The sequence below is a fragment of the Podarcis raffonei genome, chromosome 1 (genome assembly GCF_027172205.1).
Source record: "Podarcis raffonei isolate rPodRaf1 chromosome 1, rPodRaf1.pri, whole genome shotgun sequence".
Lineage (NCBI taxonomy): Eukaryota > Metazoa > Chordata > Lepidosauria > Squamata > Lacertidae > Podarcis > Podarcis raffonei.
Window position 1 is genome coordinate 76,707,810 of NC_070602.1, and position 24,963 is coordinate 76,732,772.

The 24,963-nt window shown below is 44.0% G+C and overlaps 2 protein-coding genes across 4 annotated transcripts in view; both read right to left on the reverse strand.

Annotated features, from left to right (window-relative positions):
• CD151 (CD151 molecule (Raph blood group)) overlaps window positions 1–6,920 on the reverse strand; it is a 41,559-nt gene extending 34,639 nt beyond the window's left edge. For 2 of the 3 annotated variants that reach the window (XM_053394775.1, XM_053394784.1), the window contains exon 1: window positions 6,775–6,920. The gene's annotated coding sequence lies outside the window, so the exon portion shown is untranslated. Of the gene's footprint in view, window positions 1–6,560; window positions 6,653–6,774 lie in introns of those variants that run through there. The other variant, XM_053394793.1, reaches the window with a different exon arrangement.
• A 6,085-nt stretch (window positions 6,921–13,005) lies between these two features.
• CRACR2B (calcium release activated channel regulator 2B) overlaps window positions 13,006–24,963 on the reverse strand; it is a 31,326-nt gene continuing 19,368 nt past the window's right edge. Inside the window, exons 12-20 of the mRNA XM_053381223.1 lie at window positions 23,978–24,108; window positions 23,295–23,299; window positions 22,922–23,172; window positions 21,566–21,701; window positions 20,492–20,573; window positions 17,199–17,313; window positions 16,279–16,386; window positions 15,476–15,552; window positions 13,006–13,999 (exon numbers count right to left, since the gene is read on the reverse strand). Of these exons, the coding sequence (XP_053237198.1) occupies window positions 13,915–13,999; window positions 15,476–15,552; window positions 16,279–16,386; window positions 17,199–17,313; window positions 20,492–20,573; window positions 21,566–21,701; window positions 22,922–23,172; window positions 23,295–23,299; window positions 23,978–24,108 (990 nt within the window). The 3' untranslated portion in view covers window positions 13,006–13,914. The remainder of the gene's footprint in view (window positions 14,000–15,475; window positions 15,553–16,278; window positions 16,387–17,198; window positions 17,314–20,491; window positions 20,574–21,565; window positions 21,702–22,921; window positions 23,173–23,294; window positions 23,300–23,977; window positions 24,109–24,963) is intronic.

The window sequence follows — 24,963 nt, forward strand, 5'->3', positions numbered from 1 at the left end:
AAGCAGTGCAGTGACTGAACAGACACTATACATTGGATGCACAGAGGTTTCATAGCAGGAACTACTGCAGGCAGCTAGAGCTTTTCCATATCATCACTTTTTCTCCACAAAAGAAACATACAGCTGTTTCTTTTTTACTTGTGCAGGATCCTGCCCTCATTTTCCCAGTAATTTGAAGCAGAATACCTTATATGTTTAAAATGCCACACTTTGTGGACAGACCATGTCTATCATCATACTGAATGCAATTGCACAAGTCATAGGTGCCCACTGGACATGGTCTTCTGCAACACAAATGGGGAATAAGTGACACAACTATCCCTCTCTCAAGCCTCTGCACTATCTGCCACCTTAAAAAATGCTTTCGAGACTGAGAAAGAACATGGCCATCTTTCTCTTCCTCCACTTCCCAGCTACCCCCATGTCTCTGAAATAGGACAGGTGAACTGTATTTGAACCGAAACACAGGAATTTATTTCACAAAGACGAAAATAAGACTGCTCCGAGAGCTACTGGGTCTTATAAGAGGAATAAGGATCTTTGCTCTCCACTGAGAATGAATGAATATACAATCAAATACAGCTGGCTGTATTTGGCAGTAACCAGCTGCATCAAATGTTAGACATACTCAAAGCAGGCACACTGAAATTAATGGGTTTAAGTTAAGAACCCACCGAAATTAAAGGCAATAATGGAGTGTGACAAATATTGGATACAACCTACCGGTAATTCTTTTTTTACTTCCAATAATATACTTTCAATAAATGTCTTAAGTTTTACCAAAGCAGACTCATTTAAATTATAAAATCATAAAATGTTTCAATAGACAACCAAACATGATGAACACTATCTTCCATTTTCTTCCAGAAATCACCAGAGGACATAATGCATAAGACTGATATCTGACACCCAGCACCTCTAACCATCAATATGCTTGGGTTCTGCAAGGTGATATAGAATCATATACACTTATGTTGACTATCCCTCAGAATCAAAGAAACAGGCTGAAAAAGGTAAATTGACTGCTTATTATAAATAACAACCCCTTTCCTATATGTCTTTATAGTGTCAAAAGGTAATGCTATAGTTATTGGTCACAGGCAGAATAATTTACCCTGGTTTCTGTTACTAAGTGGAAACAAGAATCAATTCCTTTCCTGTTTTTTGAAAAAACAAAACAAAATATTGAGGCAACACAATGCTGCTGCATCCCAGGGTAAAGTTTCCTGCTTGGCATGTAGGTTTAAATGCAGGGACTCTTAATAGCCACCACTGCAAGTGGGGAAATATGTGGGGAATGATTTCTACCTTCCCTACCCAGTTTATTCCTGGATGAACAGAACTTGTAAGAATATGGATTTTCCTTGCAATGTATTTGAACCAGACAGTGCTTTGCTCCACCCGGGTCCTGTTTACTCCCACACCACGCTGAGCTAAGCCAAGGTTTGGCTTAACACAGGGGTGGGGAACTTTTCTCAGTCCAAGGCCTGCATTCCATTCTGGAGAACCTTCCGAGTAATAATAATAATAATAATAATAATAATAATAATAATAATAATGCCAGTGGCAGGCAGTGAGAACGGAGGCAAAAGCAGGCAGAGCACTTAGTGTAAATTTTATCTTTGCACAGTAGGCCAATTTCTACACACACACAACCCCCTCTGTCCTCCATCCAGCAAGAAAAATACATTACAGTGGTACCTCGGTTCTTGAACTTAATCCATTCCAGGAGTCCGTTCAACTCCTGAAACCGTGTGCCAACCAAGGTGCAGCTTCCGATTGGCTGCAGGAGCTTCCTGCACTCAAGCAGAAGCCGCGTCAGACATTTGGCTTCCGAAAAATGCTCGCAAACCAGAACAATTACTTCTGGGTTTGCGGTGTTCGGGAGCCAAGCCGTTCGAGTAACAAGGTACCACTCTATCAGAGTTCAAGGTCATATTTTAAAAGATGTTTTTCTAGCCCTGGCAGGTGGGAGGGAAGGTGGGTGTTGGTGCAAAAGAAGCAGGAACAAGTAGCCAAGAGACGGTTTGCCACATGTTGACTGAGGGGATGGGCTTGGGGTCTTGCAGTAGGCCATAGGCTTAAGGTTTATATTACCACTGGGAACTGTGGGCCTTTTTTCCAGCATGCAATGCTGAACTGCCTCTGCTACACTGGCTTCTCTTTAGCCATCTGTGTGGCTAGCAGCAAAGTCCAAGCCTGCCCCGCAGGAGTGGCTCCTCTCAAACTGGAATTAATACTGGCTTTGTTTTCATTGCAGGAGGCCCATATGCTATTTTAGGGCAACTTCCAGCACTCTCTGTGGGAGCTGTACTCAGCAGTCCTAGGGCAGCATGTTTCCTTTAGGAACAAAAGGAAATAATGTTCCTGGGTCAGAGGACATGGTTTTTGAGAGGATGGGCGGAGCACATTTCATGGAACAGGGCTGGTTTAAGCTGCGAAGTGTTGTGGAACAGATTGCATGGGATAGCAAATTCCAGAGGGAATCCAACTTCCCTTACACACACACACACAAGTGTGTCATTTTAAAGAAAAATCAGTTTGGGTTCGACATTTTCACATCTAAATGGATAAGTAAAAAATGAGCCTTGCACTGCTGCAGAGACAAGTGTGAGGGCCTGCTCCTGTGATTCCCCATTGCTAACACTATGAGCACCCCAAGAATGCAACTTGGCAAATGGCATGCTAGAAATGCTGGCACGAGGTGTGTGTTTACTCCATCAAGAATCCCGTTCTGTTACACAACCTTCAGAGCAGGGGGTGGAAAATCAGCTATGTTTCTTTTAAACACATGTTTTCTTTGCCAAAAGCAATTACATATTCAAAGTGAAGGCAGCTAGAATTTTAACATGGCAGGCAGTCTTTTTCTTGTGAAAACCTATTGAATTTATTCCAAGTTTGTTTGCTTTTAAAACCCACTGACATAGTCCATGCCTACTTACATTGATTTCCCACAACCCCATTAATTTTTAACTAAGTTTAATGTGAGCAAATGAAAGGCTGACAACATCACGGCAGGTTTTGAATTTTGATGACTGGTGGCGTATCCTGAAATCCAAGCGAAGTTCAGGGCCCCACTGTGGTAAATACTTGCTTTCTAGTCTTGAGCCTCTTGCTGCCTGCTACCCCTGCCTTCAATCAGACCCTCCCACCTAAGCCAGTCTAAAGTAAATGCTTAAAGAAGCCTGGTCACAATGTGTGTCAAGCCTGTAAATCGCCATTCAACTATAGTGACTCAGAATCACCTGCAGCCAACCAGACATTTTTAATATATAAATGGGAAGGGAGTATGCCCTTTATTTTATTTCAGCTGATCAATTGCCACTAACAAAGGCATAAAGGGGAGGGTACAAGCCAATACTAAAAGTATGTGCAAGCTAATTTGCACATTTGAAATATATGCCTGTTCGTATTTGGAATCTCCACACACTTTCTTCCATTGCCACAAGAGGCTGAATCCACAAAGGTAAGGAACTGAGAATGGTATAAAATGGGAAGACTACAGAAGTGAACCTAAAAAGATGAGGACCAGAGAATGAGAGATGAACTCCTTTAGTTGGCCCACCCACTAACACTTGGGACAAAGCCTCCAGGTCAGCAAGGTGCAGACATTCCCAGTCTAGGAAAATGTGCTCTCTATGTATCCACATTTCAACCTGGGGAATGGTCCAAGTTAGGTCTAGACCAGTTGCAATCCTATGCATATTTACACAAGAGCAGGTTCCTCTGAAATAAGTTGGGGCGTACTTTGTAGAAAAAGATTGTAGTTTAATGACTAATCAGTTAGGCTTGCTTCAACCCAGTAAATGTGATAGGTTCAGGCCACAGCAAACTCTGCATGGCACCAAGGCTACACATAGACTAGCTCTCCTAAACTCACAGAGGAAGCCTGTGCCACCCAAAGCAAGATGATGTGTCTAACCTTTAAAAATAAATAAAACAGTGTTATTCTTTCACAACCTCTTTCACAAAGAGATGTATGTTTTGGTCCGGAAATTAACATGCTCTCCAGACATCTCTTACCTTAGAACCCTTGCCCCAATGCAAGACCCAGAATCTGATTCATTACAGTATTTCACTCTAAACTCAGGTAAACTTGACTTTCTTATGGCCTGCATTGTTTAAAAAATGGACTTTGCTCCTTTAAGGCTCGGTTCCAGCCCTTGACAGTCAATGCCAGGAAATTCCACTGCAGCCTGCAACTTTTTGCCTTTGTTTGTTCTAAGATCCTAGATACAGTTGCCCAGAACTGCCTACAGGTCCAACTGCCCTTTGCAGTCCTCTCTTCTTTTTTCATTTTCTCCTCAAAGTTGCCTGAGCATTTGCCCCTTTTCCTGCTAGGCCACAACCCTCTCCTTTCCTCCATCATGGCCCGCACACACATACAAACACGCAGATAAACACATACCCTCCTCAGTCAACTGAGGATCGAAACAAATGATACAACTGCAAGAAGCATATGCCCTGCCCCACCCCAGACCGTGCAAGATTGTACAATCCATTAAATAATTAAGAGGTGCAGCTTCTTGGATGTCCTAGCCAGCCTGGCACTGTGATGTAATGCAGCACTGCAAGAAAAAGCTCCTTTTAGTCTAATATCTTCCCATTATTGAGGAGGGTGTGTCCGCAAGAATGAAAGGAAACAGCACTAGCTGCTTCTGGAGCCCAAAGGGGGCTCTCAAAGGCCTGGATCAGGGGAGGTCACTCTCCAGATACTGTTGGATTACAATGCCCATCATTCTGAAGGGCTGCAGGTTCCTCAACTTTGTTCTATACCGTTCACATTTACAGTTCTTTAGAAAATGTAGTGAAATATAGTTCCCAGAAAAATCATGGGAGGAAGTGAACAAGCGCTTTATCATTGCCTGCTTCCGCTGCTACATATGTAGGGGCAACCTGCATCACGCCTCAGAAAAGATGCATATGAACTATTTCTGCATTTGTCTCACTGCAGAGAAAGATATGCAAGTACCTTCTTCCCACGTTATGGTGGTAATATGGCTCACTCATGCTTCCTCATCATGTGCAGAACTGCCTTCAGAAGTCAAGAGTAGTCAGACAGGTGCAGAGCTAAAACAGAGGCAGATCACATGGAGCCCCTGCAAAGTTTTCTTGCATGTTCAATACTGAACTTAACTTGCTGGTGATGGGTTCTGAAACAAAACTTTCACCCCTGAGAAACACTTCAAGATAAAGGGCCTTATGGAATCCCTACTGTAATCCAGTAAATCACACTGAATAGTAAAATATATTCGATTTTTTAAATCTGACATTTCATGTACATTTTAATTTTTTAAAAAAAGTTAGGCAGCAAATGAAATGATGCATTAAACAGACTGAAAAGTAGCATAGAGCGCCATATCTCTGGAATACATATTCATTTCTTTTCTGCCCTGCTATGTACTCTACTCCAACTGTTTTTTGCCAAATGTGCATATACCGTATATGGTGGGCAATGATGGGTGAAGTCTCTGAAATCTCTCATCTGTACTCAATGTTATTCCACCCAAGCAAAATCATTTCCAGCTGACTGTTTGCCCCATCCTTGTTGACCTAAGTAAGGCTTGGATTCCCAATGGCTGAGCCCTTAATCCAGGCACTGGATGAAGCAAAAACCCCACAGCACAGGAAATGAACTCTTTGAAGGTGTGCCTATGCAGTTAAGCCTAAAGTCCAGATAGCAAAAGGTTCCCTCAGAAGCCATATACTTTTAGACTGTTTCCCACATTTTCTTCACTATTATCACAGCTATCCAGAAGGAGGAAGGGTCCAGATTAGGCAGATTAAAACAGATTGTGTTGCAGAATCCTGCTGTACAGAAGTTCATTCTTTTCATATGTTTTCCCTTAACTATTGTGACGGCCAGGATGTAGGCAGAAAGTTATTTTAAACAGAAAGAAAACATTTAAGTGTATATAAGCCCAACTGTATCCTTTAGGTTTCATGCTAAAGAAACATCAAGATACTAGTCTGAATTTTTAGTCAGAACTGTTTGGGTTCCTTAGTTGGCATTTCCAGCTTGCCCTTTTAATCTTGTGGCTCGTTCTGTTTTTGTTTCACTGCATTTATAAATGGTTGTCACACTTTCTGCACTCCACACCCTTGGATTCGCATGATGAAGGGCTGGTTAAGAAAAATGTTATGAAATAAACGGGGGGAAATGCGGTCTTGAGAGAGGAATTTGAGCCACCCATGCGTTTCAAAGCAAGAGGAACTCTACCCTCTGCTCTCTCTCCCTCACACACCAAGTTCGAGCTCACTCCCTCGGAGATCAAAACAACATTCACCTTCGTGGGCCTCGTACCTTCTTCTCCCCGCGCCGCCCTTTGCAAGCCTGACCCCAACCGAGGGGCCCCTTTCGGCGCTCCTGCACCGCCCACCCTCCTCCTCGAAGCAAAGGCATCTTGGCTTCCCAAGACCTGCGCAAAGAGGAAGAGAAGTCTCCCATCCCTCGCACTCTCACCGAAGCCGCTTTCACTAACTTTGCGGGCCTCGCGCGCCCACATTTGCTCCCCTCCTCCTCGCTCAACTCCAGGAAGATTCAAACCCGCCCAAACAACCTTGCAAAAGCAAGCCCGCTTTCCTTGCTCCCGGCTTCAAGGCCAGAGCGCGAGGGTTGCCTTTGTTGCCGCTCCAGGTGGATGGATTTCCTCCGCCGCCGCCCGCCTCCCCTCCCCTCTTTCTGGCCACTTGCTTGCTTTCCTTCCCTTACACGCAAGCAACCTCGTGCGCGCACGATCCAACAAACCCCCGGGCCCCAGAGCCAGCGCAGACCTTTTTCCTCGCGATGACGGTGGTCTTCTCTGTTCTCGGCGAGAATCCGTTTCCAGACAGCGCGGCGAGCGAGAATGCAAAGCAAGCCGCAACTACTCCGCAGACCCCTCCCAGTTCTCGGCCCCTGCGGCTAATGGAATATTTTTAACTGTTTGAATAAACTCTGATCTTTCTCTGCGACGAGTCTGGGACGCCTAGCGGGAGAAGGCGATCATTGCCCTTTAGTTAGGCGGGGCAGAGAAAGTTTGAATCCTAGTCCTCAATCAGGACTAGGATTGTAGGAGCGACTGTTCTGAATGGAGGGGGATTATTCCTATACTGGATTCTCTAAGGGCGTGGCCATGTCGATTATTTTTTAAATTGCTTTCTAAACCCTCCCAAGGTGAGTTACAGCAACTCACATGAAACACAACATTTAAATTCTAACATTTAAAATGGCAGTAAAAACATCAAAGCAGACAAAAAAAAATATGTGGCAAAACCATAAAATCACACAAATGCTCACTGGAATTCGTGTGGAACAGAAGGGATGGTACCTTTATTTTAAATTACTAGAGGCTGCAATCCCATGCAGCTTTAAGGCACATTTCGAAGAGGTTGGACCAAAGTTGGTAAATTCTTTGATCTGCAAAATTGCACCAGACAATCACCATTGATTACTAGTACAGTAAAATATGCAAGTCTTAAATCATATATTGTTTGAGGACTACAATTAATCTTCTTCCTTGTGGTGCTTCTGTTGCTGCAGGTATGTATTTTCTCAGCACATAAACCACACTATTTTGTCCGTGGTAAAATGCAACTTCTGTTTCCCTTTCTATCAGGATCCTGCCCACTGATAAATATGCTTACACATGTGTGTATGGTCCAGTTTGTACATTCAACAGAGTCAATTGGCAGAGCTTTTCCTGAATTGAGACACTTGTGAGTTTCTTCTATAAAGTTTCAATCACAAAGTGGCTAACACCTTCCAAAGTTTTATACAGTACTCTTCAACCAACTACAACAAAGATTCCTGAGGCACCTTAAAACTAGCACATTTCACATAAGCTTTCACGAAGTAGAAGAGTTTTTTCCATCAGATGTTGGAGTCAAATGGCAATGGAATGCAAAAAGTACATTCTGTAACAAGAGCTTGAGATAAGCAAATCAGGCTTCACAGCAGCAGGAGCATAAAACCATTGTCTCGATTCAGACCCAAATGAATAGAACAGAACTTCTTGATAAATTGTAATTCAGCAATTTCACATTGGATCCTCCTTTCAAAGTTTAATTTATTTGTGGGAGGCCATCTTAAGGATAGTAGCAGTGTGTCCTGACAGGTTGAAATATTTGCCTACTGGTTTCTAAATATTGCCATTTCTGATGTCATATTTTTGTTTGGGAGACTTAGAGTGCATCTATAGTACCTTTAATGTAATTTATGTTCAACACCCCCCCCCATAGTCTTAGGCAGAATTGTGCGTAAAATGTACTTAAAATACATTTTACATATTTTTGGTACCATTTCCCCATAGACTCTAAGAAGCGAATCTATCTTAAAATATGTAAAATACACGTGCAAAAAATTCCCACTGAGAGTGACAGCACATCGTCAAGACTCCCTGTGAGATTTGCTGTGCTGATTTCAACAGGCGCTGCAGTAGGCGCCCCAAAGCAGTAGTGAATCGCTATTTTCTTAATGTTCACATTACTTTCTTTTTTAAAAAAAAATCACAGTTGTAATCGGAAACACCTGGAAGGCACCAAGTTAGGGAAGAATAAGCAGCTAACTGTGGAAGCGCCGTAATTTTGGGTGAATTAATACACATGCACATTCCAGCACTTGCTTCATTTTAGTCCTTAATCCTCTGGCTTCCAGCAACAGATTATCTACTGGTATAAGTGTGTTGTAATAAATCACTAATGACTATTGAGCCTATGTATTTGTCTCACTGACTCCCCTACTTCAATACAGTGTCTCCTATAACAATACTGTCGGGCACTAGGCATGACGGGATGTGATAGTCATAGAAAAAACATTTCCCCTGCTAAAAGCATCTCTTTTTAGAATTGGAAGTGAGTCATCATTTTCCTATTTAATATTGTCCAGAGGGAATGTATTTTCAGTGCATTATTGTAAATAAAGCCTGAGAGCCAAACTGGATATGACTTAAATGCCTCTGCTTGGAATGGAAAAGTTCAGTTGATCAAAATTCACTGAACTAATTCAAAAGTCTCTGAACTAAACCTGAAAGTACTTCCCATAATTGCTAAGTGATTTAAATATGAATTAGATGCATTCTGGGGTAGAATTTAGAAAGATTTTTAGTTCATTTCCAGTTTATTCTCTCCTCCCCCTGACAGGAGGCCCAGCCTCTTAGCTTTCTTTCTTTCTTTCTTTCTTTTTCTTTTCTTTTCTTTTTAAAGGAAGTCAGTCTGATATCTGTCAGTATCCAATTGGCAACATCTAAATCTATCTATAGTGCTTAGTTTTAGTTTAATTTAAATGCCATTTCCCACCATGGACTGTTCCCAATTTGTTATGTTGCATACACACCTTAAAATCAACACTTGATTTTGCAGTTATCGGTTATGAAAATGTTTTATGTGACCCAGGATTAACAACCTTTTGTGTGCTATCAGTCCTACCATTAGGCAAATTGAGGCAATTGCCTCAGGAAGCAGATTTTGAGTGTCACAAAAAGGGCAGAAAAACATATTTTATTTTTTATTACTGTGTTGTTACTCCCAGGGAAAGGCATTTGAGGGATTTTCTGGTGCAAAAATATGCTGGTAAGTCTTGGGTGCTAGACACCTTGACTCAGGGTGAGCATGGTGCTTACTGTTCTGCCTCAGGCAGCAAAATGTCTTACACCAGCTCTGGTTGTTATATGTGCCATCTCTACTGACAGTGAAAGAGGAGAGATCGAATCTATGTGAGTGAGGTAATTCTTATGCTAATTGGGTGTAACACTTCCTTTTTTGGAAGCAATGAAAGAGTCAGGAGGGGTGGGGGACACATTACCTGTACTGAGAGTCACAAATTCCATTTCCCTTAGTGCCAGGCTTCCAAACACCTGACAGAATTATTTGAAGTGGGGGGGGGAACATGCCTCACCCTTGTACAGTACAGCTGCTTGACTCAGAAAGCTTTTGGTCTACCTCAGAGCTCCTTAGGAAATGTAAGAACAACGCTGGACCAACTTCAGAGGAATCTGAGTCATTTCTGAGGGAAAACTGAAACTCTTTTTTTTACATGGCAAATCAAAGGAGCAGCTTCTGCTTTCACCTCCACTCCTCCCCCCCCCCACCTCCAACCTCCGCAATGCATGCGACACATTTACAAACAGGGCAGACTTGAGGAAATATCTTAAAACCAAGACTGAAATGTTAATAGCTAATGCTCTAAGTAACTTCCCCAAATATAAAGCTCAGCTACAAGTGATAGGGTTTTTTTTTTTAAAGAGAGCTTTCCCAGCACTTATACTCTAGGTGCATGAAATACTTCAGTCTGCACTGGTTCCTGCCAGTTCATGACTGACATGGATCAGCCTGGGCTGTGAAGATTGTATTGCTGGGATCCTCTTCTGCATTGTATTATTTATATGGTTGATTATTACAGGGAAACCTAACAAATGGGGTGCAAATGCTTCTTTATTGGACACCTGCTTCTTCAGGACATCCCCCCCCAGCTTTGCACCCCAAGTGTTCTTGCTTCCTTCCCGGACTCTGCATTCATCATCCGAGGCCCTTCTTCATATACCTTCGCTACATGAGGGTGGCAACATGAGAACAGGCCTTTTCTGTATTGGCTTCCCGTTTGTGGAACGCTCTCCCCAAGGTGGTTTGCCTGGCACCTTCATTATATATTTTTAAGCACCAGGCGAAAACGTTCCTCTTCAACCAGGCGTTTGGCTGATTAATATGCTGCAGCCTTCTAAATGTGTCTGTGGGAAGGGGGGTATTGTTTTCCTGTTTTGTTTCATTTACAGTACTTGTTTTTATCCTGCATTTTATTCTGTGAACCACCCTGGGATTTTATGATGGACAGTATATAAATGTAATAATTAATACAATAAATGAATGTGTCTTTAGCCTCTCATTTCTCTGGAAGGAAGACAGAGAGGATTGTGTGTAGAAACAAATTTACTGCACAAAATTAATATCTGACATTTGCTGCTCCTCCTACATTTTCCTCTGGCCCCACCCATCTCTGGCATGCAGCACTTGAAAGGTTGCCCAAAATGGCTGAAAAAGTCTCCGCATCCCACTTCTGGTTCTTTGCACGTATATCTTCTTTTCTCCAAGGACCTCCAAGCATGCGTGGTTCTCTCTCCTTCTTCCCTTTTATTTCCACAAAAGCCTGTGAGGGAGGGTTAGGCAAGTGACTCACCCAAGGGGGGAAAGGCCTGACTTTCCCCAATAAGGGGTGGCATGCATTCTGGTTGCTCCCATGCCCCCTCCACGCTGCTCCAGGGGGTTAAGGAACCACCTGAAGAGATTTGGGGGTTCACAGAGGGAGAACGTCCCATTGAACAGGCAGGAGCCCTTGTACTAATAGGACAACGTGGCTTGGTACAACTCATGTGCTCTCCTTCACGTGGGTAGTGAGGGTGCCATCACTGTCATTAGCCTGGGTGGGCACAATCAAGGGTGCCAACTTGAATAAAATATGGGGGAGGGGCACAGGTAAGCCCCGCCCTGCATAATCACATGACATGAGGCACGCAAACCATTTGAATGGCAATGCCCATCAACCGGGGGGCGGGCAACCTCCTCAAATATTTTATTGGGGGGGCAAAGACCCCTCGGCCCCTAGCAGTTGGCTCCCATGGGTACAATATACTAAAAAACCCTCCGTCCTTCCTTGGACACTAGTGGGGTCTGCTGTGTGAAGAAATTGCACATGTATTGGGCTTTAAACTATTTCTACACTGCCTTGATTTTTATTTAAAAGAAGGGCAGGATAAACTTGATGCCATACATAAAATTAGGCATATGAAAACAGGGTAGGGTGCACAGCCCACTGGATTAATCAATTTTGCCCTAAATGCAGTCACATTGTAAAGTGTGTGGAGCAGCCTTCGCTAACCTGCTGTCCTGCAGCCTTTTTTAACTACAACTCCCGTCAGCCTCTGCCAGCACTGCTGGATGGCCCCAGACTAGCAAAGGAATTGGCACCTGAATTTCCCTTTAAGGCCTTCACACATTCCAAATATATTACCACGCCTTTGCTGACATCTTGGATAGCTGTTGTTGTTATGACACAGCACCACCATGTGTTCACTTGAATGAACAGCAAGTAAGGGCCTCCAATCTATAATGTGTGTATATACAGCAGCATGTCAAGAACAGAAACTACCTCAAGGGCATTTCATTTGGCTTAGGCGGGGGGGGGGGACCTCTTCACTCCACCCACGGGCATAGCCCCTAGAAAAAGTAAAACAATAGGAATACTTAACTAACCAATCACATCAGTTCAGCCCCCCCCAGCAGAGTCCTGCCCCCTCTAACAAAAATCCTGACTATACCCATGACCCCACCCACCCTCCAGAGAACAGTGCTGCAGCAAACAATGCATCAAAGAGCTTCCCCGTTTACACACAGCTATCTTTAAATCCAATTGGATTATTGCATGTTTATCACAATACAGCATTAATTGAAATAACAGACGGAACTAAGGGCTGATTTTGCTAACTCTAGAGGCCCATTTTGCTTAGATCTATAGCTTCGGTCAAGCCTTGGTAGCAACTGAATTAAGTAAAATGTATTATTCCTGGTCCACCTCTTATGTATACATTTCCATTCCTTCACTGCTCTTTATCAGTAATATTGGGGAGCCTACTTTTATTAGCAATCCGAGTTTTTGACCAGCTTAAACAGACGTAACACATTTACAATACTATATTGTATGTCAGGATGGGGAGCCAGTGGCAACACAAGCCACATGGGTGGGGTATCAATAATAAATTTTTTAAAATTATTTTTACTATGTTCCAGTTCCCATCACCTGTGACCTTTGGCCAGGCCGGCTGGGCTGGTGTTAGTTGGGGTGCAATGATGTCTGGAGAGTACTAGGTTCCCCAGCACTAGTGTATGCTTTGGTGGACTCAAGCACCCTTCGTTGGGTGTATGAAGTGAAATCTTAGATAAATAAATGAGAAAAATGTAGGGTGGAAGTTGAACAGCAGTGAGATGCAAACCACAGTGATAATTACAGCTTAAATACAACAGGCTCACACAGCGGAGTGGTGATAATTACTGAGGTGATTGTATTAACATATGTAGCTGGGCAGGAAACCATTCACAATAAGCAGGTATCCTATTGGTAAGCTCCCACAGGAGGTAGCGATGGCCACCAATTTGGATGGCTTTATAAAAGAATTTGGCAAATTCATAGAGAATAAGGCTATCAATGGCAACTAGCCATGATGGCTAGGTTCTACCTCCACGGTCAGAGGCATTATGCCACTGCATACCAGTTGCTGGAATCCCATGTGGGCAGAGTGCTGTTGTGCTCATGCCCTGCCTGGATGTTTTCCACGGGGGTCTGTCTAGTTGGTCACTGTGAGAACAGCATGCCGCACCAGACCTGATCCAGAAGGCTCTTCTCATGTTCCTGAGCTCATGACTTACGATCATCTCCAGAGGTAGCCCTGCCATGCAGGAGGGAAGTGCTTCAGGCAGAACCAGGAAGAGAAGGGAAGATGAAGGCAAGGAATTGATGCTTTTGGTGCAGTGAGACTATAGCAGAAAGCTGGTACCACTCCACTCCAGTTAACTCATTATCAATTTATTGTTGCACGACTCCATTGCAATAACTTACACTTGCATAACTCACATTGTTTCTGAGTGTAGTCTTGAGACCCTGTGAAGTAGCTTGAATGGTTTTATAGGTAAGCCAATAATGCTGGATCTATGAGCTGTGATTTGAAGCACTTCCCTGAAGCATTGCGGAAAAAGCAGGAGCGATTTGCAGCTGCAAAAGATGTCATGTCACTTTGATACAGCACTCTTTTCTTTTTTTCTTTTTTTCTAAAAAAGATCTTGACTCTTCCTTCAGTTCAATCACAGTTATCCCTATCTTCTTGCAGGGAGGCAGCCAACTCTGTGCTTTAGGCTGTTCTTTATTTTCTAACATATCCCTGAACGATTCTGTTACAAACAGCATCCCTTCCTCTTGTTGTACTCCTCCAGGTGCAATGCCTGCTCTCTCTGCTTGTCCTCATGTGCTGTCAGGATTCTGCAACACACACAAAATAGGAGGTCAGCACAGAAGGGAAGGAGTAAAGTAAGAGACAGACAAATCTTGGCACTAATCTCAAATTGAGGGGGGAAGGAGCATACATTATCTCAGCATGAAAAGATGAGTACTCTAGCATCACACTGACAATCCAAAAAGCCAGACTAAGCTCACTGCTCCTTCAGAGACTTCCAGTGTACCTTAAAGCATCCAAGGCAATCCAAGCCAAGCCAAATTCAAATCAAAGTGCATCTTTCACAACTTATTTGGGAGCAATTTCTCCTGAACTTAATAGGACACACTTCAGAGTGTGCATGTATTTGTTTGGATTGCACATCATCTTGAATTCAAGTATTCTCAAACTGGCTTATGAGTTAATATGTGATATCTGCTGAGAGAAACTGACCTTTTTGGGGAATCTGCAAGTTAACCCAACAGGCAGAGCTGGCTCAGCCAGTAGACAGGGTGAGGGTGCTACCTCAGGCAGCAGAAGCCCCCTGAGGCAGCACCCCCCCATGCACCCTGCCTGCCCTGCCACCTCTGCCAGCAGCGGAGAAGCGCTTCCACCATCAGTGTCAATTTCAGACAAGTTTGAGTCCATTTCTGGCAAGATCTTGCCTGAAAACACGCAAGATCTTGTGGAGTATATAAGATCTCACACGATTTTCGGTGAGATCTCACTGAATCAGCACCAACGGTGCTGCTGCTTCTCCACTAGTGCCAGATGTGGTAGGGTATGCAGTGGCAGCAGAGTGGGCTGTGCAGGCAATGGCGGCAGCAGCCGGTATCATGGTGGCCGTGGGAGTGGTAGCAGCGGCAGGGGAAGGCAGCACTTCCAACAGGACAGATCTCCAGCATAGATCTGCTCCTGTCAGGAATTCCCAAGACAAAATCAAGAGACAGAACCTTAGCAAAGAATTAAGAACTTATATAATCATTACATTGGCCATATACCTCCCCCACAATCCTTCCATTCCCCAAACACTAAAATGAAGTGCTAACATTCTGCCTTGTGAGATTGTGGTGGTGAAGCTCTATGGCAGGACTTGTTAACCTAAAGGCCTCTAGATGTTACTGGACCCCCAGCTCCCATTGTTCCTGACCATTGGCCATGCTGGCTGGGGCTGATGGGATCCAACAGCATCTTGAGAGCCACATGTTCCCCAGCCCTGCTGTATAGTATCTGAGCATCTTGCAGTCTTTAATATATAATCCTACAGAGTATCCACCCTGTGATAAATGGAGTTTAACTAACATTTGCAGTGTGGCAGTGCTCAAAGCACACCAGGCAACTGCAAAACACGGAGGAAGAAATTATCTCCACCCACTGGACTCTTACTGTTTAACTGGAACCATCACACTGCTATGTTTTGTCATCTGTTGCTGTTCAACCAGGATCAAGCCTAGCAACTTTGCTGCAACCAGATGAGTGGCTTCTGCTCTTTTTCCAGTTTTATGGGAACTGTTTGCACAGACCTTGCCATGTGCAGCATGGGTTCCTGAATGTTATAGCCAGTCCTTGCACTGCACTCATAGAAGACAGCTTTATATTCCTGCAAAAAGAGGGAAAGAAGGCAGAAAGTAACTTCAATCAACAATTGTCAGAATCTGCCACTGGAATCACATTTTCCCCCTTTCTTGCTACACCCATTAATATATTCAGGGTTTACCTTCATGAACACTGAAGATACTCTGTCTTCCTAAAGGTTTCTTGCTTTCTAATTCTCAATGAGGTACCTAATTTATGTGAGTCAAAGCTCACTCACATTGAGTTCTTTTCAGTGGGGGCCATTCACAAAACCTTCAAAAGTCCAAGGTAACATTCTAAGGTTTGAATAAGTTTACTGGAAGAATGTTTGCGCAGGAATGCTTGAGGCACAGAGGAAATTCACACATATCCCTGAGCAGCATGAATTTTCCTCCAGGTCCCTACTTCTCAAATAGCAGATTCTCATACTGTACTGTTATATCTGTAAAACACATTCATTTACCTCCCGGTGTCACCAACGCTTAACCCTAAACAGGTTTACTCTGAGACTGCAAGGAGACTGGCTTCCAAAGTGATGCCTTATGATCGACTTTTCCCAAGGCAGATCCTCTACTTTGAAATATTCATTCACTTCCTTCTGTATAGAACCATCCTAGAAAATATTTTCATGTGCAGAACAACTCCCTTAAGTATTTCCAAATATTATAATGAGTTATGGAAGATGCCATAAAGTTTGTTAGCAGTGAAGGAGATTGGTGTAAGGAGGAAAGGGAGATACAGAGAACCAGACCTTTGCCAGCCTTTCCCCTTCAGCCCTGGGGACTTTGGGTTCCTCTTTGTCTGCTGTATCCATTTTGTTTCCAACAAGAAATATCACTGCACCATCTTCAATTCCATCCTGAAGAAAAGAAGCCATAAGACATTGCTCAATGAAGCGTGTGCTCATAATTAAGGAGAGGCTAATTCCTACACTCAAGTATAAGGGTACTTAGAGAACACCTGACCATTTTCAGTTTGGACAATAGCTAAGCATGGTTCTAGAACCTAGTTAAATGGTGATCCATAAAGATTATGATTATTAGAATAACTTACATAGTGTCTTTCATTTTGAGAAGAAATATTAAGGTGGTTCAATCCGATTTGTGTTCTTAGGGATCTGAATAATTTGCATGTCCTGAATAAGGAACATTGGGGATAAACCTATCATATTTTTTATTTAAAGAAGAGTCAAGTTAATGCTTTGCCTCAATATTTTTTGGCATGCTTCAACTATAATTAAAGTCAATACTCGAGTATTGTTAAGGTTAGGCTACCTGCCAAGCAGAAAAGGCTCAATTTAAGGAAAGATTATTTTGCTAGCACCCTTCTCTTTCTCTATTAGCTCTCTCCTTTACTCAGGTTAGAGCCAAGAGGGATTCCTCCTACACCTTTCTCCAGATAGACGAAGAGGCTAACTGAACAGCCACACATGCTCCCTCTGCCCTAATGCTCCACAAGGTTTCCAGCTCTCACCACCAGTTTGTTGCCCTGTTATCAAGACTCCTTGGGCCAGAGTGTTGCTGTAAGGAGGACCATATTTGAATGGCTTGAATGGGGTGTGTCTACACACAGACACCATTTGCTAGTACTGCAGTATCAAAAAAAAAAAAAAAAAGAGGTATGGACAGTAAAGACCAAGTTATCTGTGCTCCCTTCCAAGTTTATTCTGACCTGGATACAACTCATCCAGTTTCGGACCGCCATGAAGGAGCACTCTGCTGTGATGTCATACATGACCAGGATGCCATCCACTCTCCGGAAATACTGCTTGGTAATACTCTGAAATCTAATGCCAAACAAAATCTGAGAACCTTAAATGCATTCGTATCTTGGCAGACATTCCACTACTCCTAACTGAACCCAGATTTGGACTCCCTCTGTGTGGCCTTCTTATTGCTAACAGCTCAAAACGGAGGCCTGCCTCCACTTACAAAATGGTGTATGGAGCACATTCCAGACATTTCCTTTGGAAGGCTGAGACCTTAGAAGCAGCCTGGAAGAATTGAGGATTTCCAACTGGCTAAGGTATTGGGTTACATGCTGACAACAGCTTCCCAAGCAGTGCTTGTGCCAAAACAGGAGGTATCACAAAGGAAAAGTTTTGAGAAGGGCCATAAACCAATAGCAGAGTGTGTTCTTTGCAGTCAGAAGTTCCTAGGTTCAATTTCTGGCATGTTTGTTTCATTTCCTTTTAAAGATCAGGCATCTACTTGAAACTCTGGGGAGCTACTGCCCGTCAAGAGTAGACCAGGGGCCCCCAATGTGATGACTGAGTCAGCGGCGTAGCGTGGGTTGTCAGCACCCGGGGCAAGGCAAGTAATTTGCGCCCCCTAACCCGGGGCAAGGCAAGTAATTTGCGCCCCCTAACCCGTGGATTTGCGCCCCCTAACCCTACAAATCTATGCCTATGAATGATGGTCCCTCTCTCTCTCTCTTTCTCATATTCCAATTGATTCCCATTTCCGCCGATCGATCCCCGAAGCTCTCACCCAGCGAAATTCGTGCGTAATTACGCTTCGCCATCCCTAATCCTGACGCTTCCACCGGGAAATCATGACGGTGCGTTTCTCCTCTCCAAACTTTCCCCGGCCCTTTGCCGGCCGGCGCAGCCCTTTTGGCTACGAGCTCCCCTCCTTCTCTGCCCGCTTCCGACCCCACCTCCCCGTCCAGCCTCCCTACCTCCTGAAAAAAGGCGCCGGCGCCGAGCAGGACACCCCCGCGGCCATCGGAGAGAGGCGGGGCCGAGGGAGGCAAGCCAATGGGCGAGGCGGGGGTAGGTGGCCACGGGGGCGGGCGCTGCCGCAGTCCTCGGGTGGGCAAGGTAGGAGCAGGCGGAGGCTGGCCGGCTGCTCTGACAATAGGGGCGGGCCGAGGGCACGACGCGGCTGGGCCCTCTGGACTCGCGCCCCCCCCAGATGTTGCGCCCGGTGCGGCCGGCACCCCTGGCACCCCCCACGCTACGCCACTGGACTGAGTGCATCTACAATAACCCTTTCCCCGGTTGAAATGAGACTTGAAGACAGCATTTGATTGCAGCCAATATAATAGGTTGTGGTGTGTGCCCACAACAGTTTCTTCAGTTTGAAATGTTCCCAGAGGTTGAAAAAAGGTTGGCAATTCCTGCCATAGGCAATACTCAGCTAGCTATGCAAATAGTGTGTCCTGGCAAAAGGCAGCTTCCTGTGTACCTCCTAGCATTGAGGTTTGGCACCACTGTAGTTGGTCTTGTGCAACAGTTGCTGTGTCATCTGGCCTGAGCCTGCTGTTTCTCTCCCCCCTCCCACCAGCAGCAAAGAGCACAAGGAACGGCACAGTCCTAAGGGGCTTGGATATAAACCAGGAGCACAATTTTAGCAAGCCTCTCATCAGTGGAAGTACTACAGCCACTGGCATGACTGTCATAAAACACCCTTAACTTGGAAGAGGTGCACCGATAAGGAGGACCCTTGTGTTCACTTTGGAGATAGAGAAGATTCTGCTTCAAAACAAGGGTGGAGAAAACAGGTTTTTAAAAGAAAGACTGTCTTGCTGAATCACACTATCTTGCTGAATCACAGCAGCAGCTAATGAGTCTCCACAGAGTTTTACACTGCAGTGGATAGCTGCAAAACTAATATAAATATTCCTCTACACACATTTTTGAGCAGGGTCTCTACTCTCCCTTTAAGTAATTATTTAGTTGAAAGGTAGGATATAGCCACTTAGGCAAAGAAGGGTCTGGATGTTGACCCGGGTTGTCCCCATTGCATTTCCTGTAGAGTTGTGTGTCTCTACTCCTCCCCCTTCTCTCAGCTGCTTAGAGGGTGCCATTTCAGAAAAGTAGGTGGAAGGATACACGTTGAATTCTAACCCCCTCCCCGCACAAAAAACCTCACTGCAAGTAGAAAGTTAGCATGCCAGCGAGAAAGGAGGCTAGAGTATGGTTGCCAGATTTTTTTCAATGAATCTAGGGACATTCTTTTTTTTTAAAAGCTGAGTAGCAACAGGGAGTGGTAGTGGGAATGGTGAGGCAAAAGACCCTGGGCCCAAGCACACATGCATATTGTATAAAGGCGCAAAGGTCTTCTTTCGCACCCTGTGAAACATAAATGCACAGAGTTTTTTAAAAAACTGGGCAACAGCCAGCCGCCCACAACTCCTGAGCCTCTCCCATCAGTCAAAACAAAGGGGGAAGGGGGCAGGAGATCTGTACCGTTGGATGTCCCTGGTTGTGGCACAAGACACATCATATGGGGACTACCGGCAAGGAAAAATGGCAGGTGCCACGGCAGCGAGCAGCTCCTGAAGCCAGCCAGAGCCAACTGCGCTACCAGGCTGGCTCCGGGCTGCTGAATGCCACTGCCACGTTTCCCGGGGACAGATTTGCAAATCTGGGGACATTCTGGGGACAGAATTTGTCCAGGGACAGATTTGCAAATCTGGCAACTGTCTCCAGGAACGTCTGGTAACCCTACGCTAGAGGGCTTGTCTAAACATGACAAACAAATGTGTATAAGAGAACAGCAGTTTCATAAGGGGGAACTTTGGAGGAAATAAGTGCTGGGAGAGGGGAAGAAGCACACAACCTTTTGCCTTGCTCACTTCTTGGGTCCAAAACATTTCCTTAAGTTGCTTCTCCCCTGACCCCCCACCCCACCCCCACCCCTGTGCTTCAAATTGCTCTCTCCCCAAGAGAAGTTTTGTTTTAAATGCCCACTCATACCTTGGTCATCAGGACTTGCTACACATGTTTGTGTGCAGCATACAGTACTTCCATTTATATAAAGAAAACTGTAAGTGGCCAGATTCCAAGAGTCTTGCATGCAAAAGAAAAGTACTGGATATGTGAAGTTTTACACTAGTCAGTTATTGCTGTTAGTGTTCAAGAACATCTGGAAATTTTGGAAGAAGGTTCAAGTCTCCTCATATTATCACTGTGTGCTTTTAAAGCTCTTTACCGATCTAAATCGCACAGAATCCTTTACCTTTCCTGCCCAGCTGTATCCCATAGCTGCAAAACCACCTGTGTGTTGTCAACCATCAGGCTCTTCACCTGGTAATCAACGCCTGCAGGAGAAACAAGAGGAGTCTAAGGCAGGATAGCACAGTGGCCAGAGTTGGACTTTGAATCTGGGAGTCCAGGTTAAGCATGTCTGCTTGACTCCTTTTGTGCCTTGGGCTTGGGAGGGGGAACCCTTAGCTGCAGTTTCCAGCAGTTAAAGGGGGGCAATGAACTCCTTCACAGTACTGTTGCGAAGAAGGCACCACAGAAAGGCCTGTAAAGCATAATCACAAATTAAAAGTGCTATAGAAAACAGTAGACGGCCAGGGCTGGGGGAAAATGGGTGGGCTTGCAAATATGTTCATTATTTTTACAGAGTGGGCTGCGGGTTATTTTCTTGTCTGCTTGGAAAGCGTGTGCAGCATCTGGTATGCTACCACAATTTGAAGTTAAAAGTCTTCCCAATGGCTATCAGTTAGTAGGGATTTGAGAGTTAGTGCCTTAAGAACCTTTAAAGGCATTAAGACAGAAAGTAGCCACCATTTGCTCTTATCACCATCCCTCCACTAGTCCTCTCATCCATCCCCTACCCCTCCACTACCTGCCACAGAGCAAAGTTAAGAGTCCCATGATCACAGAAGCAAAGGAGTAGACTTGACAAGAGGCCTGGTGAAAGAACAGACTACATGCGTCCTGCCATTGTGCCTTTTAGAGCATCAAAATATATATAAACCTTGCCTCTGACTGATTGGTTGTGATTTGAATTAGTCAGATCTTAGCACTTAGCTTGTCCTTATCCATTTGTAACTATTCAAAAAAACCCATTAAAAAAATCCTCAACATTAGTTGACTTTAAACATTATACTGCTAAAGGAATACATAGTGTGGAATGTCCATGGGGAATATTGCCATGTTTACAGTAGAACTGAAAAGGGGGGTGTGTAGTTCACAAATATTTCTGCTGCAGAAGTTGTTGAGCACATGGCACAAGCCTCACTTAAGCACTTCTTAAATTCCCTTATGCCTCTCCTTTCTGCAGTTTGGGAGCCTCAGTTACCAATAGTTGAGCTGATCCCAGCCAGGAATCTATTGTAGCAGAAGCGATGGATGAAGGTGCTCTTGCCAACTCCGGAATTACCAAGAAACACTACTTTGAAGACACGGTCAGGAGAAGAACTAGCTGGCTCCAATACCTGGATGTAAAAGCCATTATCAAGGTAAGAATGAAAAGGAAGAAGAAAAGTTTATAGAGCTAGGGTACAAATTGCATTTAAAACATTGCAAGGAACGGACAGTGGGAACACTAATATGAGCAAATTTATACCCATGTTCATATCTGCACAACCAGTTGCATAGACTGAGGCTATGTTCAGATATTATCCCCACTTCTCACTGCCTAGAAAGCATCTGCATAAAGATCAGGTGTAACACTCAAGCTCACATGGTCCAGCAATTTTAACCTCACACTATCAGGGAGATAATGTGTTTAAATAAATGTGGGATCTCCTGATCCAGTCATTCATGTCACCCCTATAGTGAAGTGATGGCCTTTTCCCCATCTCACCTGGAGTACAAAATATCTGTACAGAGCCTGTTAATATTCACCTAGCTGAAACAGTTTTCAGACTATACCATATGGGAGGAAGCAAAGACTGAAGAGCAATTTTAAAAATATCCACCTGCTTTGCAACATTTGGCCCTGAATAGATACAGGAGGTAAACAAAAAAATTCCAAAGGTTTTGCTGATGGATTTTCTTGTTTTTCTCCTTAGCATTTCTGTTCAGTGTCACTTCAAAATTAGAAAATATAATCGCTACTAGGAATATAATATGCATATTAGTGTAGGAAGCTAATTGTCATGTCCCTGGCCCTAAACGATTCTTGGAAGACTGAATCAATTGAGGCTGTGGCTGCTATACTGCTGGCTGAAGAACAGAACGAGGCTACCAATTCTGAACCCGGGGTGATGGTTGTCAACCTGTGGACCCTAAACATAGGGAACTTCATGGCCACTCCCATGAGCCTGATTCATGCAAGGAACCAAGTACATCCCATTCCACAATGCCTGCAACTGTCAGATGCAGAAGGACTCACCTCCAGGCCAGGAGGTCCTCGTTTTAAAAAGTTACAGGCAGGGAAGTAGACAGGAGATATAGGTAACCTGGACTATAGGAGTTATAAGGTTGCAGTCAAGCTTCAGCTTTTTCCTGAGCAAGTTGCTCACTTGGAGCTCTCCAAAGTACTGAAATGCCACTCTTCCTTCCTATACCCCAGCGTGACCTGTGGACTCCAACTTGAAGTCAGGATGGGCCATTTAGGATACACAAAAAAGCCCACAAATGATTCAAGATTCAATAACAAAAAGACAATACATAAGGTTAGTATTCCCCACCCCCCGCCAGCTAGACTCACCACAGTTTCATTACCAATGGGCAGCCTTCTTGGCGATAAATGAAGATAATTAGGTCTGTTGGTCTTTTCTCTCTGGAATGTGCTGGTCTTCATCAGAGACTTTGGCTTCCCAACATTTCCTGCTGTTTCCTGCCTCTCTGTTTTCCTAAGAACCGCATAGTCCTCCACAGATGAATTGATTCCTCTTCCCTGCTTCAAACTGGCAGTGTTGGTCAGGAAGAGTTTACAGTTTTTCTCTTCCAAATAAAAATCTTTTGGCAGGACAAGGGGAGTACTTCCTGGAGCAAGCTGCCTGTGCCAAGGCACACAAACGATGGGAAGAAATGTCCAAAAGCATCAGCACAATCAACATCAGCATTTACAGAAAACTTACCCATACTTTCATGTAACGTCAGCACTGATGAGGACAGGAAACCAACAATCTTAAAATGTGAGGAGGGAGGAGAGGAGCAGCAGCAGGTATATCAATGGGTTCCAGAATCCCTAAGGCATATCCACACTACAAATGTATGCTGGTTTTTAAATTAGGTTTGCCTCTTGGGGCTCCACTAGATGGGACACTGAGAATTGTACTTTTGGAGGAGCTCCAAGAAGTGTCAACACCCACAGAAATGAATGCATGAACAAAACAAACGAACAATTAACATGTGGAGGTGTGGACAGGGCCAGAGGCTCATAATTTTTGGCAAACTGCCTTGATTATCCAATATGCCTATCTGTGCTCTATATTTACATATTACCATCCCAAAGGAGGCCAGAGCTGCTCACATAGTTCAGAAATGTGTGAAATAACTTTGCTTATGGTGTTCTGCCCCTCCTCTCTAAATGCATGCAATGTAGGAAACTTGAGGGTGTGTATATGTTGAATCTCCTTGTTATCAAAATTAGACTCACCCCCTCCTACCCACCTACACAGTCTCATTCAGTCACCAGTGCCCCACAGTCCCAAGTTCATCAAAGGGCAATTCCCCAAGGACACCCATTGCCTCAACCTTAGTTCAGCTGAAGAGGAGAAAGGGAGAGAACAGTGTGACCCAACAGACCGACTGTGGTGACTACAGACCGACAGCATGCAGCGGGACACAACACAACATATTGAGCTCTGACCGTTTGACTGGCTTCTCCTCCACTAGGTATTTGCCTATCGCTGACCCCTTCTTCAAGAGGGGTCTTTTGCTTTCAAGTGCCTGAAAATTAGAGAGAGCAATTTGGAATCTGTCATCTAAGTAAATTAAGAAAAAACAATCACCATGTCACTTTGGGAGAGGCTCTCCAACAGTTAGTCAAGATTACCCAGGAGCTGCCATTTTGTGGCTGATGAGACATTAAAAGGTTTTTCAGTTTTGGGTTTGGCATACAGAAAGTACTCAACTTATGGTACTTCAGTACCCCACTTGTTATTTATATTTAAAATTTTAATTCCAATAGCAAAGAATGCATTCTCAGGATGAAAGTACAATTTCCCAGCTTTAAAATGCATCCCAGAGATGTAACAGTTCTGCACCCTGATTCCAAAGTTGTGTGGATCGCTCACAACAGATTAATCATAATGGGACATTTATTGTGCTGAATACGGTTTAGAATGATGAATGGAAAGATTATTCATAAATATATTAGTTGTTTCATTCAAGTGGGTTTTATTGTGTGCTTTGGGCAGACTCAGAACCCAGTCTTAACCATCTCATTGGACCTCTAAATGGTCTGTCATAATACAGTCATACAAAAGAAACACTTTACGCAATGGAACATGAGCACAAAAGAGGCAATTGTTTCCTGGCTGTTTCTCTAGCTCTTGCCAGCTTTTATTGGCTCAGTGTAACATTGGCATTTAAAAACAGACGATAAAGGAATATTGCATTGCAATGACAGAACACACAAGCATGAAATATTTGATGAGAACGATAACAGGGTGCATGGCATTTTATTATGGAAGTCTGGATCACAGGCTCACATTCCAACAACAGCATGAATTTTGCAGTATTTTGCCATCATAATATTTGTCATAAACACATACCAAAGACACATATACTGTAACTAAACCT